The 20,975-nt window shown below is 36.5% G+C and overlaps 3 protein-coding genes, 1 non-coding gene and 1 pseudogene across 6 annotated transcripts; 4 read left to right on the top strand and 1 right to left on the bottom strand.

The window, feature by feature from the left end:
* The first annotated feature begins 1,325 nt into the window (after positions 1-1,325).
* On the top strand, positions 1,326-2,755 carry LOC108847886 (probable sugar phosphate/phosphate translocator At4g32390). The gene has a single exon (XM_018621251.2). It carries the CDS (start codon positions 1,472-1,474, stop codon positions 2,522-2,524), a length of 1,053 nt encoding a protein of 350 aa, XP_018476753.1. The 5' UTR covers positions 1,326-1,471; the 3' UTR covers positions 2,525-2,755.
* Positions 2,699-9,586, bottom strand: LOC108847885 (disease resistance protein TAO1-like). 3 transcript variants are annotated; one of them, XR_008943465.1, is made up of 6 exons: positions 8,286-9,586; positions 6,611-8,148; positions 5,387-6,494; positions 5,003-5,296; positions 2,961-4,827; positions 2,699-2,835 (listed from the first exon to the last, which is right to left on the bottom strand). XR_008943465.1 is itself a non-coding variant. In XM_057005441.1 (5 exons), the coding sequence occupies exons 2-5, from the start codon at positions 7,219-7,221 to the stop codon at positions 3,274-3,276; spliced, it is 3,567 nt and encodes a 1,188-aa protein (XP_056861421.1). In that variant the 5' UTR covers positions 7,222-8,148; positions 8,286-9,586; the 3' UTR covers positions 2,844-3,273. The 3 variants fall into 3 exon arrangements, 1 of the variants encoding a protein (XP_056861421.1); XR_008943466.1 differs by having other exon boundaries at positions 2,706-2,835; positions 3,005-4,827; XM_057005441.1 differs by lacking the exon at positions 2,699-2,835 and having other exon boundaries at positions 2,844-4,827.
* Positions 9,587-9,835: 249 nt separating this feature from the next.
* LOC108846571 (uncharacterized) lies at positions 9,836-11,098 on the top strand. The gene is made up of 3 exons (XM_018619792.2): positions 9,836-10,016; positions 10,252-10,483; positions 10,548-11,098. Exons 1-3 carry the CDS (start codon positions 9,916-9,918, stop codon positions 10,842-10,844), a joined length of 630 nt encoding a protein of 209 aa, XP_018475294.1. The 5' UTR covers positions 9,836-9,915; the 3' UTR covers positions 10,845-11,098.
* Positions 11,099-11,207: 109 nt separating this feature from the next.
* Positions 11,208-12,904, top strand: LOC108845642 (uncharacterized; annotated as a pseudogene).
* Positions 12,299-12,370, top strand: TRNAG-UCC (transfer RNA glycine (anticodon UCC)). The gene has a single exon. It is a non-coding gene; the product is annotated as a tRNA-Gly (tRNA).
* Positions 12,905-20,975: the final 8,071 nt, after the last annotated feature.

The following is a 20,975-nucleotide window of genomic DNA, read 5'->3' as shown; positions in this document are numbered from 1 at the left end:
CAGTTAGGTTTATGATTTTTGTGGGTGGGTGATTATACCATATAGAATTAAAACCTCCTATGAAACTTTTATTTTTACCTCCACTGAATCCTGAGGAGAAGAAGTTGATGTTGTATGACCGCACCCACGAAAGCATAATCTTCAATTGCAATTGGTTTGATGGAGTAAGTGGCGTTATTCAACTCCATATAGTTTCTTCAACACATTTCCTATATCCTAGTGTAGAACATTAAGCAAATTAATAACATAAGAATAACAAACACAACAAGAAAGCTCCATATTTCAACAAAACTATATATTATTTTTGACATCTATCCCAACTGATTACACTTTTATAAATAAAATGTCTCAAACATCAAATAATAGATGAATAACAGTCTTCGAAAGCTGAGTACCAACCTATTAGAAGATGAAGTACAAGATATCTTATTTACCAGTTACAAGTTGAGTGTCTCAATTGTGTTTTCCATTTTTATATCTGTGTATGTTAAATAAGATAGACCACGGGAATCGTTGTTGCCCTAACGTGAAGAGCACGTATAAGGGACAAAGGCATTGAAATTTGAATCACAATTCACACGAAACGCGCATTGGGGGCCACGAGAATTTGGTGAGACGCATGGATCACACCTGAACGCTCGACGCGCGTTCCCCAAACACTAATTTCCTCCGGACGTTTTGTGAAGCCATACTATATGGCTTTGACTGCGATCTGTGGGCCCGTTTATTGACCAAAGGGCAACACCTGTAGGCAAATTTTAGAAACCATAATTCATGTCATGTTTAAAAATCTTGTTCACTGAACCAAAAACAAAATTTAGGGTCATCCCCTATATTGTTTTCTATAAGATGACTTAAATAAGTATTTGTAAGCCAATTATTATTTAAAATGAATACAGATCTAAACAAAACAATTAAATCAAATAAATTTTCAACTAGGATGGGATTTTCTTTCCAATCATGTAAGGTAAACTTAAAATACTAAACTAACATAAACTTTTGTTTACTAATTTATTGGCAAAACATCTAATTAAAATAATATCCTTCATAAAATGAAAATATGTGTTGGATTCTGAACTATAGAGAACTAATATATACAGATTTTATGACTATTAAATTATAAAAAACACTAGATTTATTATATACTATTTTCATAAATACAATATTTTGTTGTTTTATACTACAAAAAAAAACTATTTTCAAAAATATTTTTTTTTTGTTTTGGAAAACCTTCTCAATTATCTACTACTTAAAAAATTATTCCTTACTATCTTCACATAATTATCGTTTATATTTTTTAAATCGATAAATGAGACAACATGGAAGACCACAACTGGACCACTTCTCTCAAAAAAAAACCAAACACACTATAAAAGCCCCCTCTCTGCTCATCTTGCTCAACCTCCACCACCGTCCTCCGCCACACACCCGTCGCACGAACAAAGAACCAACGTCACCATCATCATCACAAATGGGGAAAGGAGGCACCCTCAGCGACAGCGTGATCAAAAAGATCATACTCTCCTACAGCTACGTAGCGATATGGATCTTCCTAAGCTTCACAGTCATCGTCTACAACAAATACATCCTCGACAAGAAGCTCTACAACTGGCCTTACCCGATCACCCTCACCATGATCCACATGTCCTTCTGCTCCACCCTAGCGGTCCTCCTCATCAAAGTCTTCAAACTCGTCGAGCCGGTGTCAATGTCTCGCCAGACTTACCTCAGATCCGTCGTCCCCATCGGAGCGCTGTACTCTCTCTCCTTATGGTTATCCAACTCCGCATACATCTACCTCTCCGTATCATTCATACAGATGCTCAAAGCTCTGATGCCCGTCGCGGTCTACTCCATTGGCGTCTTCCTCAAGAAAGAATCGTTCAAGTCCGATACCATGACGAACATGATATCCATCTCCTTCGGCGTCGCGATCGCAGCTTACGGCGAAGCGAGATTCGACGTCTTCGGTGTGATGCTCCAGCTCGGAGCTGTTGCTTTCGAAGCGACACGTTTGGTTTTGATTCAGATCTTGTTAACTTCCAAAGGCATCAACCTTAACCCCATAACGTCTCTTTACTACGTGGCTCCTTGCTGCTTAGCGTTCTTGTTTATCCCCTGGATCTACGTGGAGCTCCCTGTTCTTAGAGACACGTCTAGCTTCCACTTCGATTACGTCGTCTTCGGGACGAACTCGTTGTGTGCGTTTGCTTTGAACCTAGCTGTGTTTCTTCTAGTGGGGAAGACTTCGGCGTTGACTATGAATGTTGCTGGCGTGGTTAAAGATTGGCTGTTGATCGCTTTCTCGTGGTCTGTGATTAAGGATACTGTGACTCCTGTTAACCTTTTCGGGTACGGGGTAGCGTTTTTGGGAGTTGCGTATTATAATCACGCGAAGTTGCAGGCGTTGAAGGCCAGAGAGGCTCAGAAGAAGGTTCAGCAAGGGGATGAAGAGAGTGGGAGGTTGTTGGAAGAGAGGGAAGGTGGTGATGGTGATGGTAAGAAGAATGAGTCTGATAACTAAATTTTGTTTTGAGAAGCCAGAACACATAATTAATAAGACCATGGAAGTGAAGTATGATTATGATTTGCTCATAGGTAGCGATGTCAGAATCTCATATTGCTTTCCTCTTTGTTTTAAAGCTTTTTTTTTTTAAATCTCCTTTTGGCTTTGTTTTCTTCAAGTAACAAGCAACATACCAGTACAAACAAACAAGTGTTACTTATTAATATTAGTGTATTGCCATTCGTTTCATGTCGGCTGGTCTTCTTGGATCTGGTTCTGTAATTGCTCTTTCGATCAACATGCTTTATACGTCACAATGATCCCCTCACCTACATTTTGGGTTTCAGATATATTTATTTTGTTGAGGAAAGGATCACATTTCATTTCATAGCACCCATCAACTCTTTTCAAAACAAAAACTTCAGGAGTTAAAAAAAGCCAGCTTTGTATTTACCTTTGGAATGTAAAGGCACAATGAAGAAGAGAAAGAAAACACACCGTAGACACACAGGTTTGTGTTCCTCTTGGCTTCTCTCGAAAAACTCTTTCAGAGGGTTTTTGGTGGTTTCAATCGTTGAGGCTGCTGCTGTAGAAGTCGACACCAATTTGTGTTCGTGGATGCAGCTGATAACAATCTCCTCCCGTGACAAAAACAACACATCCCCCAAAAGAAAACAGAGGAATACACTACAAATAAAAACAGAGAGCCATTTACTTTATATGTTTCATGGCCACCACCTCTCAAGCTCTCATCGTGTTCATCAACGTCAAGGGATCTCCAAGTCTTGGACTAGCCCACATTCTCCTATCTCCCAAACATCATTGCTTCCCAGCTTGAACTCAAAGAGAAGCTCGCTGGAAGTAACCTCCGCTTCGACTCGGAATATGTACAGATGCTCTGCTAAAGCCGGATACAGCTTTTTATTGCTATTTTGATATATGATATCCACTTCCATCGAGTTCTCTTCAGGGGAACCGTCATGGTCAACTTTACTAACCAGCAAGATGCAAGCTTTAAATATCATGTACTTTGGAAGAGGCTTTTCGTTCAACTTGATTGTCAATGGACCTCCACCAGTAGCTCGGTGAGCGAAGTATGGAGGCACTTGTCCACCTGGTAAGACTGCATATCTACAACTATTCTGGATGATGAGGTTTCTCGCTTCTTGATTCAGTTTGAAGCAGTTGGTGAAGTTGAGCGTAAGGTATTGATTGTGAAAGGAGCACTCTAGTATCTCCAGAGAGTTGCAGTCACTTGCATCCATGTAACGGACGGACTCCGAAATGGCTGGGAGTGTTACCAACTTTCGGCATCCCTTGAGCACGAATACACTCAGACGAGATATTTTCTTGACCCAGGGAGGAACCTCTTCTATCTCTGTGTCGGTCAAGCACATGCATGTGATTCTTTCAAGAGCATGAGGGAAGTCCTTGAGGTTTTCAAAGTATGACATCTTCAACTCATCAAGACGAGGCCATGACCTGATCGAGGGAGGCACTTGTTCTATTGCAGTTCCTATGAGGTAGAGATTTCTAATATTTGTGGAGATCTCAGGAAAACGTTTCAACATGGAGCAATCATTGAGATTAAGTTCAAACAAAGATTCCAAGTTGATGTTGGTGGGAAGAACCTCTAGCTTACTGCAACCTTCTAATCTCAGCCTTTTCAACTTCTCAAGGTTTCCAATGAAAAGAGGAAGTTCCACCAGATTTGAGCAATTACTAAGTATCAAGTCCTCTAGATTAGTGGCATTCCCAATGAAAGAAGGCACCTCCAACAATTGTGGTAGACTACTTAAATTCAATGTCTGAAGATTGACAACATTTCCGATACTCGAGAATCCACCGAGATCAAGACTTGAACATCCAGCGAGATCAAAATCATTCAAAAATTCTAGTGTGGTGTTGTTGGGAAAATTCTCTAGCTTATTGCATCCTTTTAATATCAGTGTCTGAAGCTTATGCAGGTTTCCAAACGAGAGAGGAAGTTCCACCAGATGCGAGCAGTTACTAAGATTTAAATTCTGCAGGTTGGTGGCATTCCCAACATATGAAGGGAGCTCCACCAAATTTGGGAAACTGACAAGATTCAATTTGAGGAGATTAACGGCATTCCCAGTAAAGGAGGGAAACTCCACAAGACTCGAGCATCCACCTATATCTAGTTCCTCCATAGTATTTCCAGGCAAGCGAGGGAGTTTGATTAGACTCCAGCAATTGCGTAAATACAATTTCTCAAGTTTGGTGGCAGTTGAGAAATCAGGAAGCTCTTTCAAGTTTACAGAATCACTCAAATCCATCCACTTGAGACTTCGAAGCGGCTGTACAGACAAATTACAAAAAAACGTGGTTGTTTTATACACTTTTATATTGAAACAGAACACTTAAACAAAACAAAACTTCATAAACGGGTATGACAAGATCAGTTTTTCTAACTCAAAAAATGTAGAAATACTAGATTTGAAACAAAAATTGAGATAACTAAAAACAGCTTACTTTAGTTCCTTCCCACAACTTCTCAAGCTTGCTGCCAATCATGATTAGTTCAACAAGGAACTCCAAGTTTACATTGCAAGGAAAACAGGACATAGGAAAATGGCTCCAGTGTAGTAGTCGAAGTTTATGAGACAGATAGTTTAGACCTCGAGTTAATTGCAATGTTTTACGATAACCATTGGTGACTTGTAAGAATTGGAGATTTGACATTCCATCAAAGGCTTTCTCACTTACATCTAATTCTTCCTCTATTTTGTAGTAGTCCAGCTTTATCCCTATGACACTTTTACTACCCTGAAAGAAAGAACCACACAAGAAAGTAGAGTTTGTTTGTTAACGAATTAACTAAATTTTGCAGCGAGTAAAGCAATAAAAGACACTTACTGTTGCATCACCAGTCAGCAATTCACAGATCTCTCTAAATTCGTACAGAAACTGGCGCTGTCCAGGCTCATGAACAGATTGTTTGCAAACAATTTCTCTACCTAATTTTTCTAGCAAACTATGCATCCTTATAACTCCCCAGTCGATAGATATGAGAGATTTTTCAGCTAAGACGTTAAGTCTTTGCCTCACGTCGATGAACTTCTTTGCAAGATATTCTTCCACTTTGTGAATCTCTTCATAGCTGAAGAAGCAGGCTATATGAAGAAATAAATCTTTATCTTCATCATCTAAAGCATCATAGCTGAACTTCAAAATGCTTCGAATATCAGCGTCAAGGCTAGTCCTTAATCTTGGTAGCACATTTATCCACTCTTGCTTACTCATTCCCCGGAAGTAGGAACCAATAACCCTTAGCCCCAAAGGGAGTTCACCAGCAAGTTGTGTAACTTCCCGAGCAAGCTCCTCAAAACCATCTTTAGGGGACTTTTGACCAAAAGAATGCATACAAAAGATTTGGAGAGCCTCATCATTTGTTGGAAAATTCACTTTGTAAATATGGTTAATTCCATGTGCTCTAAGAAGTTTCTGATCTTGTGTTGTGATTATAATCCGACTTCCGGGACCAAACCACCAAGTCTCTTTCGCCATTGCATCTAGTTGTATTGACCGGTCCACGCCATCAAGAACAACAAGAACTTTCTTGTCCTTCAACCTATTTGACACAACTCCCAAATGAGAAACAACCATATCCTTATGGTTTGTTATTTGAGACATAAACTGTTGTTGTAGTTGCAACTTTAAGCTGTAGTCATCGGAACACAGTCTTGTAGGGTGTGCTTTGAGATCATCCATATAGACACTCAGTTGAAAACTGTTGGACAGTTGGTTGTATGCGACTCTAGCGATTGTGGTCTTACCAATCCCAGGAGGTCCCCAAATCCCAATCATCCTCACCTCATCTGAGCCTATGCATAACAATGGTTTCAATTTCTCTAAATGAGCTCCCATCCCAACTAACGAGTCAAAATCATTTGATGGTGTGAAATTATTCAGCACGTCTGAAATATCAGTGGCGATTTTTTTGATCATGGCCGCTTCATTAACCCTAACAATTGGAGAGGAGGTTCAATGCATCCATTAATAATCATATTCACACAAAAAGAAATATGATTCTATTGTCTTAGAAAATGTATAGAGCAAGTGGGAAGCAAAAGAACTAACCAGTTGTCTGAATGATAACCAGCGATTGTGGCCACTTTTGCCAAAGCTTGTCTCCATCTCTCAATGCATTCCCTTTCTTCACCAGCACAAGTTTTTTTAAAGACTTTCCCAAAATCTCCGGTTAGATTTTTCACATCAGAAGGATCCACTTTGTAGAAAACAGCCATGACAGTCTGACCCAACTCTTCTCTGCACTTCATAATCTCCACCAGTTCATCAAGACACCATTTTGAGGAGGCATAGTTCCTGGAGAGCAAGATAATTGCGATTTTAGATCCTCTAATCGTCCTAATGAGCTCGGGACCGATAGATTCTCCTCTTTTGATTTCATTATCAATGAATGGAGTGATTCCTTTTCTTTCGAACTCCATCTGAATATGACTGAGAAAATCTCTGCGTACATCTTCCCCGCGGAAGCTAGGAAAGACATCATGTGTCCAGATGCGAGAAGAAGAAGGTGGAGGAACTATTGAAGGAGATAAAGAAGATGAAGGAGATGAAGAAGAAGGATCTTTTTTTCTGTTATCTTCTTGATGGAATCTAAGTTTTCTCAGAACGGTAAAGAGACCTATTGCAGCAGCAAGAGTGGTGAGAAAAAAAGAAGAATCCATTAATTAGCGTGATGCAAAGAGGATCAGTATTACAGAAGTTTAAAGGGAGCTATGTGGAGTAAGAAATTAGTATGAGCCTATGAGGCCTCGTATACATTGAACACAGAACGTTGACAGGGAATCATGTTAAACTACTAGCAACAAGAAAGTGGACAGGCTGGCTGGTGCTTGTAGGACCTTTCTGATTCTTTATTTTGTTTTTGCGCACTCACAGAACGTTGACTAGAAATGTTAAACTCCAAGCAATAAAAAAGTGGACTGGCCGGTGCTTTTCTTTGTATATCTCTTGTATATCTCTACTCACCTTGAATTTTCCTCACAGAAAATTAAAATAAGGACGGTAACAACAGAAAGGTCCCACAAGCGCAACCAGCGGGAGAAGAAGATATCCTTGAAAATACACAACCAGCTGTCAAATATAATAAAAATAAAGAATCAGAAAGCACAAGGTCAACCCTTTTTGTTTGTTTGTTTGTTTGTAAGAAACGAGTAAAAAGGAAAGAATGTAAGAATCGTACGAACACAAACAATCTTTCAAGGAGGCAGTGATCAAAAATTGAGTTCCCTGAAATTTGGAAAACGAAAGCAAAGTTTACTTGCAAGGATGTTCATCCCTGTCACTGAGATCTAAAACAGCAACCCTCTTTGTTCTATTTGCATAAGGAAACCCATTGATCAATATCATACAACAAAATGACAATTTGAATTAAGAAAATCTATCTGACCAACAAAGAACTCTGTCTACATTTTTTTGATTTTAGCTCTTCTCACAAGTCACATCCCATGCAATATGATTATTTATTAATTCAGGGCCCTGTAAACTTTATCCACATATATAGCACAAGAACAAGAACAGAGAGATCAAAGGCTTGCCTCAGCGTTAGAACCACCGCCTCCTCTCTTGTTTCCTGTTGTGTTTTTCAGAATCTGCATGCACCCAAAAACAAACCAAAACTTGTTAAAATACATAAAAACCCATTATTACCAATATTAATACAGAAAAAATCGATGTGTTTAACATCTATTCTCAACACTGAACTTGGTGGCAAGCAAATGAAACTTACACTAGCTTTCCGCCGTCCAGCTTTCAATGCATAAGCCAATCTTCTAAGCTGCCAATTCTTCAGCTTAGCTGGTCTTTCATCTTATACGCTGTCATCATCATCATGGCAATCTTCAACGCTAGTGCATCTAAGTCTTCGTCGCTTGTTTCCTCATCTTCTATTGAAGATATAATCATTTATTCAAATCTTCTTCCAGTAGATTAAACAGTGCCTCAAACGGATCATTCTCCTCCTCAAATTTACTGCGAAAGTTCTCATTTCACGATATACAAGCGAATGAGAACGAGTTGTGTGATTTTCTCACCTTTTTGTTCTTGTTGGAGACGAAGAAGACGACGGAGTAGTGTTATGGAAAGACGATCAGTATTAGAAACCTTTAAAGGGATCACAATGTGGAAGAAGAAACTACAAAGAAACTTTGTATACATTGAACACAGAATGATGACTAGGAATGATGAAACCACTAGCAATAAAAAAAATTGAATTGGCTGCTGCTTTTCTCCGTATACCTACTTCCTTGAAATTTCCTCACAGAAATTTACAAAGACGACTATAGTAGAAATAATGATATCCAAGAAAAAGCACAACTAACTCTCAAAAGCACAAAGAAGACAGTGGAAACACACACAACTTCTTTTTTGTTTCTAAAAAACAGTAAAAAGGAAAGAACGTAAGAATTTTCTATTTCATAGCCGATTGATACAATTCCAAAGCTAGCAAACTGTCCAACCACACCAAGCAAGTTTTAAACTAATTTTTTTTTAGTAATCGTCCATTCATTCTATGTTAAAAATAGGAAATTTATATAAATTTGAAAAAGGAAGGAAATGAAACCGAACCGAAATCAAGCTGAGTCAACTTGAACAATGCTGCTAACCACCAGCATCCTATACACACACACACACACACACACACACACACTGATAGCTGAACCGAACAAGTCGATGCCATGAACATCGTCATCACCACCCAAAACTTGAGCTTACTCTGCTTCTACTGAATCTACGTCTTCTTCGCTTATCTCCTCATCTTCTATTGACGATTCATCATTATTCAATCCAGTTAGATCAAACAGCGAGAAGTGAATCCCTTCCGTTCTTCCCACGAGCAACAACAAGTACAGAGCGAGAAGTAAGATGAATTGAAAGAGATCGAACACGAAGACTAGCGCCTGACGACGAAGATACGGCCGGAGAGTGAAAGACTGACTAAAGGCAGCGCCTGGAGAAGAAAGAGCAACCACCATAGCCTTTATCATCGAACTGTTTGCTGTTTTCAGACGAAATAAACCGGACTTAATATGAAACGCCTGCATTCTCTAAAACGACATCGTTTCTCTCTCACAAAGAGAAAACTCATGCTATTTTGTGCTAACAATAAAACAAAGCCTGCCGTTTTATTAGGGCTTTTGTTTGTTATACTTCGTCGTTATCGTCTGGTTTCAACGGGTCCCACTCTTCTCCTTAGAACGACGTCGTTTATCTCTCAAAACGCCTGCTGTTTTGTGTATACAATGCAACAAAGCATGTAGTTTATAAAACGTTTCGTCGTTAATAGTCTGGTTTCAACAGGTCCCTCTCTCTCTCTCTCTCTACAGAAGAAAGTGATCTCTGTCTCTCTGAGTTTGAAAATGGCGAATCCAGCGCTATCAAAGGGATGGATTAAGAACTTGTCTTCATTATCTTCACGTGTTTACTTCCTCTTGATCATCCTCCAGATTCCTCTCTTCAGGTAAATTCGATACTAAAAAAACAAACTCTCAGCTTTGTAATTCGAACCCTCGATTTCGTCATCTAACGAGCAATGCGTCTAAGCTAGTGTTCATTGCCTAATGTAATTGAATCAAGAAAAAAGTTAGCTAATTGTTTTGGATTTGAACTTGATCAGTACCATTCATTTTATATTCCATTACTTGGTTCTCTTTCTATCTGGTTGAATCTGACTTGAATCACGATGTGAAAAACAGGGTTCCATGTAAATCTGGAATGTGTATGTCGCCCATCCACGTGACATCATCTCAGTTGATTTCTAGTGAGATCTTCCCTGTTCCGATGATTAAGGCTCTCCTATACCCTGGTGCTATCGTCAATGGTCTTTCCACCAACATGACGTTTCCAAAGTGGGATAATGTGTTGGATCTTTACAACCTCACCATTGTCAAAGATGCATCTGCAGTTCCCGATCTTCAGCGCCTAGAGGTTCGTTTTTTTTAATCTCTCTATCATTTGTTTGTTAGTGACTAAGTGAGTTGTTTTGGGCCAGGTTCTTGCAGGGAGCTACTTCTCTGTAGCTGGGGCCTTTGTGGGTTTGCTAAAGCCTGGTAGGATGGGAATGTTTGGATCGTTGCTGCTAGTTTGGGGTCTTGTCAAAGAAGGGATCTTAAAGAAGCCAATGAATACCGACCCATCCAGGACAGTTTATGTGTACCCAACCATGGTGATTGCCATGATCTGCGCTTTCTCTATGATAAATTATAACTTGAAGAAAGCTACGAGTGCGGCTCCTGCTCGTCTCATTGCTAAGCCTCTCATGAGCTCTTCAAAATCTAAGCTCAAGTGAGTTTTTTTTTTTTTTTTGTAAAGGACTTGTAGGGCTTCTGTCTTGTCTTTGTTGCCATTGCCAAATAGTAGAATGGCATTTTTTGCTCTCTGTTACCCTTTGTTGTTTTCTGGGGATCTGCTCAGTAGTCAGTATCTTTTAGTATCAAAAATCACATGGATGCAGTTTTCAATGAGTTTTGTATCACCACCACAAGAGGTCACAGTAGAAAGATCATGTTATGTACCATGTCACCACTTCTAAACTGTTATTCTTGCGGTATGAATCTTTGATATATACATGCACCTCTATAGATATTCCTTTTTTTGGTCAACGTTAGGTACCACCACCACATGTTAAAAGAGTATTTGTGAGAGAGGCAGTCACGATTTGGCGTTGACATTTTTAATTCCTGCCTTGTAGTTCTTTATCTGTATCCAGTAGTGCAAGAAACGTCTCTCATCTTTGCACAATTCAAAGGCTCTGGTTCAGTTGAAGCCATATGGGAACATGAATCAAAATCAGGCTATTATGGAGGTTCCATGTGACCCCCTTGTAGATTCCCTCAATGAGAAGTTGGAAGCCTTGTCTTCTCTTTCAACCAACTGTTGTACCTGATAGGCTGCGAAGACAGAATCCTGATGCTTATTCGCCTCGGGTTGTATCCATAGGGGGCCCTTACATCACGGAAGAAAAGAACTTGAAGCCATGGAAGATCATAAACTGAGGTATCTACAGAGTTTTATTATTAGAACAGCCTTAAGTTTACATGACCTTGATATAGTTGCAAGGACATGGGAAGAAAACGCTCGTTCTGTTACGCGGAAGATACAAGACTTGGTAACAATGAGTTTGTGAAAATGTTAATAGTTGATGCAAGCTTCCTAGTAGAACTTCTTATTGAGGTCTCACTGTTCCCAAAATCAAGATCAGCGACATCACAGAAGCCCTGTACAGAAACATCATCTTGTTTGAGCAATGTCATCGTTTAGATGCTTACTTCTTCCACTATATGAGGTTCCTCAGCTGCTTCGTCAGATCCCCATGGATGCTGAATTGTTCATCGACAGTGGGATCATCGTGATCAGGCGTGGAAATGCAGAAGAGATTTCGAGGCTGTTCACTACCATATTGAAGGAGACAAATTACAGAGGCAGAGGGTTTTATTATCAGACGGTGTATGAGAATCAACAGGGGTATTGCAACAGGCCTTGGAACAAGTGGAAAGCAACTCTGAGACGTGATTATTTTCACAACCCTTGGTCAGCTGCTTCCGTTGCTGCTGCTGTTTTTCTTGTGGTGCTGACTTTCATACAGGCTCTATGCTCTATATTAGCATTGGAGCTTGTGAGAAACTGATGTGAAAATCATGATCTACATGGGTTATCTTTGCAAGATACCACGAGCGGCTTTTGTTTTGACCATTACGGAATCGTATTAAATTGAATAGTTTAATTTAAATGAAAAAGGCACAAGCGTCTGTAGTCCAACGGTTAGGATAATTGCCTTCCAAGCAATAGACCCGGGTTCGACTCCCGGCAGACGCATTGTAATAAAACATTTTTTCCTGCTGCTCGGTATTTTCAATACGTGACCTTTGAGTGCTGTGCAGGCCAAGTTCTGACAAGAATTGTGTCGGATTTTGCTTTTGTCTCAGAGTTTGGTAATCTGAACGCTAAGATCTAAATGCAGACAGACTGCTGATCAGCAAAGAAACATTTCAGGATGCTTGAGAAATCTTTGGCCAAGGAGATGGAACTTGAGAAGAAGCTAAGCGAGTCAAGAAATACAGAATACTACTGTATTTTTCATCGCAGGATGTTGTCTACACGGGAAAAGTGGTCGAAAATGGCTTGAGGCAGAGAACGCTTGTCTTTGAAGGAATGTCAAAAGAGATGATGTCTAGAAAGCTCCAGATTCTTCAGTTCAATCTAAGCGGCTCTTTTAAGAGAGCATATGACTTGAAGTCTGAGCTCACTGAGTCAAGGGAACATGTAAAAGCTAAGGAATCTGCCTTAGTATCTGAGTATAACATTACTCACACAACAAGAGATGGTCCCAAGATACAATCGCTGGATTGAAAGATCATGAATTTTCTCTCCTCTCCTTCTGAGGTGTGCTGTTTGAACTTCGGTAGCAGGAATGTAATCCTTTGGCCATGAAGATCTTCGATAGCGTCACAAGAGATTGACGATGTCAATCGTATGTTGCACATAAAAAGGTCCTTCATGGTTGGAAGGAACATCCGTTTTCTAACTATCTCGGAATTAGCCGGTATGCCAAGACAATTCTCTACAGGTGATTTCTTACCCAGCAAGCCAGTATTTAGGGGTCCGATTGGTAACAGCTGTAGTTTCGAAATTATTACTGTAGAAAATAGTCTGTAGACTTTTTGCTATAACTTTAGATTTTGTTGCTGTAGAATTTTATGAAAGCATTAAAAAATTGCTTTGGATATTTGGTTCTGCAGAGCACTTATTGCTTTGATTTTGGTGCTTTAGAAATAAATGGGGCTGTGGAGAGCATTCACAGCCACTACCAATCACACCCTAGATTTTGAACGTTGAAAGGCCAATAAAACTCTGAACTTTCAAATTAAAACAAAAACAAATCTCCAATTCATACTACGACCAAACAAATCTTTAATTTTTAAATACTGATCGTTTTAAATCTTAAAGAAAAAGAAAAGAAGGAATGGGGACAAAGAAGATCCATTAAAGTAAACTTTAATTTGTTTTTGTGTCAAAGTCAAATATTGCCTATATATTTTCTATGTTTCAAAATGATCTACATTTTGGAAAAAAATGTTCAAAAATCAAGTTTTTTATATGTCTAGCACATTTTATTAGGTAAAATGATAAATTGTAAATTTTGAATAATTTAAATTTTGAAGAAATTATATTTTAATTAAATTTTGATGAAATTATTTTTAGTTAAATTTTGAAAAAATATTATGTTTATTAAATTTTAATTCCTAAAAATTATAAAAAATAGCTAAACACGAAAATAATGTATTTTTGTAATTGGCATTCATTAAAAATAATGTATTTATAATCAAAATTTTAAGATATTTCTTTAATATATGTGAAAACTTTAAAACATAAATCTTTTTGAAACAAAATGAATTTGAGTTTTTAAGTAGTTTGTTCTAACTTCTACATCTCTCAAGAAAATATGGACGCAAGTCAAGAAACAAATACCTCAATCAAAAGACAACTAAATCTCCTCCCTTCTTCCACTCCGGCCCGAAATATTATACTTGGTCTCTAGATTTTCCCAGCTTTCTTCACCAATATCATATGTCTGAGTTGTTACTGGTGGATTACAGAACACTTTTAACCAACCTTGGGACAGTTGAGCAGATTTTCAAGTCCACTTGGCTGGAGATAGAAACAACAGACTTAGGCCTCATGTTTTGCTCAATATTTCCGTACGTTAAGTACTCCAAAGTTGTTGATCTTCATCTTGTATATCTGGTCTGACTTGCTCTTGAAAAGATTGGTTTAGAAATCTCAATCCCCATATCAAATTGGCTAAATTAACACACGATTCAATCAATGAAACTCTCCAACTGACAATGCCAACATGAATTATATGAGTCCTAAGTTAGATGATTATTTTACAAAAGAAAAGAACATAGTTTGAATACTTACTATGTGACTGAAGCCAGGAAGTCATTGTTTTGTGTACCACCTCCAACGCAATAGCTCATGAATCTGCGAGTCTCGACATCATATGAAACTTCAGCACCTAATTTCATCCAGAATCATACACTGCAGCTGTGTATCCAATCTCTTTGGAATTAAAAAAAAGTATGAACTTTTTATCAAAACCAGCCCTTCCCACTTTCAGAGCCATATGGTTCCCACAGAAAAGTAATTCTAGCTGCAAGTTTGACAAGAGAAAAAAAAGACATTACATTGTTTGCTAATAATGACTGAGATGAATAGTAATCTTTCTTTTTTCTGTTCTACCTTTGACTCTATCAAGTCTCGCCATCCAAAACCGACTATCACTTGGCATAATCAAAGCCCAAAGCCCAGAAACCTGTGTTTATACATTTAGACTAATGTAAGAAGAAAGTGTAAAGCCTGCAAAAGTGTTATGTCTCTTTTTGTCACATTTGATTTACAGTACCATTATGTCTAATCCAATAAGCCTTCTTGGACAAACTAGAGTTCTTGTAGTTAATATGAGAAGCGAGGTCCAAGTAACAATAAGAGTTTCCAACATTCCTCGCCATTGAATCCATTCCCCAAAAAAAAAAAAGAAACAATGAAATTTAAATGACAAACAAAGGTGTTAGGCCTCATCACAACTCAAAGTCACATGATCTATATCACTAGCCATTTACAATATGGAACATCTTCAAGGTCCTTAGATTTTGAATTCTTATCCAAGCACTTCAGCATGGTAAAAGCATGGGATCCTTGCTCATTGTAGCCTTTTCCAAGAGATCTGAGCACATGAAAAATCTATTGAAAAAGAGTGAATTAATTCCTTCACAACAAAAAATCCAAACTTTATACCTTGAGCCATGGGGGCATGTTTTGTACATCTGTATGAAATTCTTGAAAGATAAAAACACACATAATTTCAGTCCATGCACACAATGAGATGAACAAACATAAAACGAAAACATAGCTGGCCACTTCTTTGATACTAGTGTCTTTTTTGGCAGATAACTAGCTAACTTGCCAAGAGAGTCTCGTGTGTTAATGGTGAAGTTGAAGAAGATTGGAGAAACCGATAAGACACAAGAAAAACAGAAATTCTACTCGGTCTCCTCATTTTTAGCAGAGAGAAACCTGAAAAACAAACACTTAATAATATGAAGGTTCATCATATTTTCTAATGAATTTAAAAAAATAGTTGTTAATATAATACATGCTCAATGATAAGTAGATGAAGAACTAATATGTGAGTGGTTGAGATCAGATGCATCCACTTTAGCAGAGACTTCAAAGTTGAATTATTGGTCCACACAGTATGGATATTTGATTATGCTGGTTTTGTTGGTGTCAAACGCCATTTGTATGTCTTTAAATTCATCTACATTTTCTTAAAGCCACTGAACACATAATTTTTTTTGCATCTTTGAAGTACAAATACGCATTTGAAGTGTAATATAAGTCTCCATCTCAATGCTTACATGTGGCTTGAAGAGATGGGTTGAATTTCGATTATACATGACATCAACAGAAGATGTCCAATTTATCATATGGTATTGATCCATGAGAGTAAGTATTTTCTTCTCATTTCCAAACAATATTTCGATGGAAGTTTTATGATCATTAACTATTTATTTTCATCTAAAAAAGAATAAAAAAGAGTAAGAAAATATGAAAACCAAACAAGGAGCCAAGAAGTAAGAATGCCTTTCAACTCCCATGTTTCTTTCTATAATAATTTCAGTGATTTGATGATGTTTGTCATTTTTCCTGAAAACCCATGAAACTGAAAAAAAAAAATCAGCAAAAAAAGAAGCTTCAAGACGAGTTAGAGGTTTAAGTAAGAGCACAAAATGAAGTTGAACATTCATCTTCATCTTAATCTTAATCTTCATCATCATCATCATCATCATCATCTTCTTCTTCTTCTTCATTGATTGAGCTGCTTCACCGTCTGAAATAGCCTTCTCTGATCTCTTACGCAAGTCCTTATTCTTCTCCCATTCGAATGGTAGCAAAAACGTTCTTACAAAATGTACATCATACATGACGGCCATAGCCACAACAATAGTTTCACAGACCTTGGAGAAGAAAATATATGTCCTGCAAGATAAGACTGATACTATTTCAACAAAAAATATAATTCATCAACTCACAATTAATATATAACACAAACGTGAGTTTTTCCTTACTCTTCATTTGACTCCCTGTCGCTAACCATTTTATTAAAGGAGCACTCTCCACCGAAGACCAGAAAAGACAGATCTTTGGGTCTTTGAATCATGATATTCCCAGCTTTGTCTCTGACAGCCTACAGCACATAGAGGAACAAAAGCACATGTAACTTAACTTGCACAGCCGCTAAAACGCTTCTCTTACATGATCAACATCTCGAGAAAAAAAGATAAAATGAAAGGAACATGGACTTCCCTTACCTCACCAACAAAAGTCAATGATGCACCAATATTAAGAGGACTTTCATGGCAGCAATATTTAAGCCCCTGAGAGTGAAGAAAAAACATCATATTGTTTCTATCCAAGAAAAAATGTACTATAGGGGACAAATAAAAAAAGAGTAATGAATCTTAAAGCCTTCAGGCTTAACAAGCTTCTTGAAGATTTCACTTGATGGATATTAAGTGGATATTTATTGAGGATACGATATCCCTAAATCCAACGGTAGATTCAGCTCCCATTACATTCACGCGGCAGGAAAGAGATAACAAATTAAGGAGAGAAGAAGTTGTGGAAAGAAATAGTAAATGAATGTATTAGTGTAACTCCTACTAGATACCAAAATGTCTCTTTTTTTGTAGGAGCTAATTCAGCGATTTCTTTATCAAAAGATCCAAAATTATATATTGAACAAGGTTTGTACATATGTAGGAAATTCATTGCAAGATAAAAACACAGATAATTTCAGCATTGAACACAATGAAGATGAAAAAACATAAAACCAAAGCACAACTGACCGTTTGTTTGGAGCACTCCTCCTGCCAGTTGAAACTCAACATTAGGGGATCTAATAAACAACATTAACCTATAACACTAAAACAAGAATCTTCATAAACCGAAACCCTAACATGTGAGAAGCCTCGAGAATGAAAAGAAATGTATAGTGGCCTCTTAGGTTGAAACATAAAGCGAATGAGAAATGAAGCGAAATTGAAACTCTGAAATATTGTAGGGAAATAAAAACACCATTCCCATTTCTTAAGATAAATCATGTTGTTTTCTAGCCGGATAAATAAACAACACCTAGTGGAAACATATTGCATTGCTCATCTGTGTTTATTGACAATTATATTTTTTGCCTTCAAAACTCATACATTAAGTTTTGGATAAAATATTATCGACTGTTAAAGGAGAGAAATTTTTTTAAAATACCATGTATATTTTTCATTATATATTAGGTTGATACGAATTAATCAACTACTAACTTTTTATTTAGTTTACTTTTCCCATATCTATTACTTTTGATTAAAAGTCACTATTCAAATAAATGTAACTAATAAAAAATGTTAAAAGTAAAAAAATTCATAGAATCTAAATAACTTTAAATATTTTCATACATTTGAGAGAACATAATCTATTTTGAAACAAACAAAAACTCTTCTAAAATATCATTTAGCCATGGATAATGGGATACCAGTTGGAATTTGGTTCATATCTATTAAGATTTCAAGTTTTGGGTTAGAGATATTAGTTTCATTCAGACCAAGTAGAATCCAAAGTGGAAAGATTCTGTTCTTGTGTAGTTTCTTGTGCTGATATCATTTGTCAATCAGTAAACATTTTCACTAGTTTTTTTTTTGTAACAAGGCTTTCATATTAAAATGCATAAGTGAAGAAAACAGGGTATGAGTTTTCACTCATGAGTTTTTGTAACAATGCTTTCATTCCTCCTGTTGTTTAATCTGCTTCTCTTGATCTGAATCTCCTTGTTTCTCAAAAGTGTCATCTTTACAAGATACCACGAGCGCCTTTGTTTTGGCCACTGTAGAATGGTATAAAATTAAATCTTTCATTTAAATGGAATTGACACAAGCGTCTGTAGTCCAACAGTTAGGATAATTGCGTTCCAAACGATAGACCCGGATTCGCCTCCCGGCAAACGCATTGTTATAAAACATTTTTTCCGGCTGCCCGGTCTTTTCAATAATACGTGACCTTTGAGTGCTGTGCAGGCCAAGTTCTGACAAGAGGTGTCGGATTTTGCTTTTGTCTCAGAGTTTGGTAATCTGAACGCTAAGATCTAAATGCAGACAGACTGCTGATTAGCAAAGAAACATTTTCAGGATGCTTGAGAAATCTTTGGCCAAGGAGATGCTTGAGTCAAAAAATACTTTTTTTTTTAATTATACAGAGGTACTCTGGTCTCACAGAAATGGTCTAGACTATTCACATGTTGCCACGTAACAGTCCTCTGTCTCTGGCGATGCCGAAATGTTAATTCTCCAGTGGCCGGCATTCGAACCTAGGTGGCGGAACTCACAGCTGTGAGCCCTTTACCATTAGAGTTAGAAGCCCTGGTTAAAAAATACTGAATACTACTGTATTCTTCATCCGAGGATGTTGTCTACATGGGAAAAGTGGTCGAAGATGGCTAGAGGCAGAGAACACTTCTGAAGTTTTTAAAGGAATGTCAAATGAGATGATGTCTAGAAAGCTCCAGATTCTTCAGTTCATTATAAGCGGCTCTTTTAAGCGAGCAGATGACTTGAAGTCTGAGCTCACTGAGTCAAGGGCACATGTAAAAGCTAAGGAATCTGCCTTAGTGTCTGAGTCTAACATTACTCACACAACAAGAGATGGTCCCAAGATACAATCGCTGGATTGAAAGATCATGAATTTTCTCTCCTCTCCTTCTGAGGTTTGCTGTTTGAACTTCGGTATCAGCAAGAATGTAATCGTTTGGCCATGAAGATCTTCGATAGCTGCCTAATACAATATTTAGAATGAAGAAATGAGTACATTTAATTTATAAGGTTTTCAATAAAAAAAATATTTTTTATATATTAAAATAGAAACTTGTTTAAATTATATTACTCACTAATTTTAATTTTTAAATATAATATAGCATATATTTTTGCAATTACACTATTCATTATACATTTTTAAAGAAAACTAGTGCATTTATAATTATTTCAATAAAAACAGGTGTGGCTATAAATCTCAGTAATAACATATTTAGTTTGATATTTCAGATATATAATTTTTTTTAAAGATTATATTTTAAAAGTTATATTGGTATTATTAATTTTTAGTTTGTAAATCTCCTCTAGACATTATTTGTGAAGTGATTTGTACATGTGTCATCACTACAATTACTCTCAACAAAAAATGATGACATGGCTTAAAAGAAATAAGACATGACATCGATCTAATTGTGACATGTAAAATTTTCTATATTAAGATTTATGTTTTTTGGTAAGATTTCTCAAATATGGTAATGACTATTTTCTATATATGAATTCATATTTTTGGCAAAGTTTCGTAATATAGTAATAACTAATAAAATTTATATTAAAATATTATTTTTTTACAAGTATCCATTTTGGTAAGATTTTAGAAATATGGTAATACTAGTAATTTTCTATATCTATTTAAATAGTATAATTATATATATATAATAATTACGAATTTATTTATTTTTCATCAATTTATGAATCATATTTTTATTATCTAAATAAGTGTAGTTATAGTTATATATTTATCAACTTATATATAATATTTATAGTAATGTATATATTTATTAGAACTAATTTAAAATAAATTATTATTATTACAATTTAAACAAAATAAAATTAAAAGTTAAAGTAAATTTGAACAAATCAATTTAGAAAAGTTACATTATGGTTTTACTTTTAACTAATAAAATTTAAATTTAAATACTGAAAATTGAAAATTTGTTTATATAAAAATATTTTTAAAATTTTATATATGCGCATAGCATAAAAAGACTCCTAGTAAATATATTAAATGTAATCATGTAGCCGTAGTTACACTATTTACTATATATATATCATTATTCATACTTTGTTTTAAAAAAAATGGACTGCTTAATTGTTAACATATTGAGGGACTCGAGCTTGGATCTGGAGCGATCGTACATTTTGTCCCCCTACTTAGCCGGCACCAATTAGAGTTGGAGATATAAACTCTAATTAAACCTAAATCTGAACCCAAATTTAAAAAATGAAAAATTCTCAACGCCAAACTATTAGACATAAAATGTCTCACATCATATGTTAGAAATAATCTTTAGTAATATATAAGACAAATGAACCACATCATTTACCGCTAATTGATTTTAGGTTGGATGACTTAACACAAACAAAACTGAAAACCCATAATACAAAAAGAAAACTCATCAAAGTTATGAACAAACCTCACCCAAAATCATCCAAGCCGAATGTATTTTTCGTATATTTGGATTCACTTTATTTACTAAATGTGATCCAGAACCGAAAACGCTCGA

This window comes from Raphanus sativus, chromosome 3 (assembly GCF_000801105.2).
Source record: "Raphanus sativus cultivar WK10039 chromosome 3, ASM80110v3, whole genome shotgun sequence".
Classification (NCBI taxonomy): Eukaryota; Viridiplantae; Streptophyta; class Magnoliopsida; order Brassicales; family Brassicaceae; genus Raphanus; species Raphanus sativus.
The sequence above is the reverse complement of the archived record's forward strand: the minus strand, read 5'-3'. Positions and strand labels throughout refer to the sequence as shown.

What these genes read in the sequence shown, in the direction of transcription:
- LOC108847886 (XM_018621251.2), top strand. Translation starts at nt 1,472, where the DNA reads ATGGGGAAAGGAGGCACCCTCAGCGACAGCGTGATCAAAAAGATCATA.
- LOC108847885 (XM_057005441.1), bottom strand. Translation starts at nt 7,221, where the DNA reads ATGGATTCTTCTTTTTTTCTCACCACTCTTGCTGCTGCAATAGGTCTC. An exon ending in GGTTATCATTCAGACAACTG is followed by an intron (nt 6,495 to 6,610) that starts GTTAGTTCTTTT and finishes TCCAATTGTTAG; the next exon opens with GGTTAATGAAGCGGCCATGA. An exon ending in TGCTGACTGGTGATGCAACA is followed by an intron (nt 5,297 to 5,386) that starts GTAAGTGTCTTT and finishes TCTTTCTTTCAG; the next exon opens with GGTAGTAAAAGTGTCATAGG.
- LOC108846571 (XM_018619792.2), top strand. Translation starts at nt 9,916, where the DNA reads ATGGCGAATCCAGCGCTATCAAAGGGATGGATTAAGAACTTGTCTTCA. An exon ending in CTCCAGATTCCTCTCTTCAG is followed by an intron (nt 10,017 to 10,251) that starts GTAAATTCGATA and finishes TGTGAAAAACAG; the next exon opens with GGTTCCATGTAAATCTGGAA. An exon ending in CCGATCTTCAGCGCCTAGAG is followed by an intron (nt 10,484 to 10,547) that starts GTTCGTTTTTTT and finishes GTTTTGGGCCAG; the next exon opens with GTTCTTGCAGGGAGCTACTT.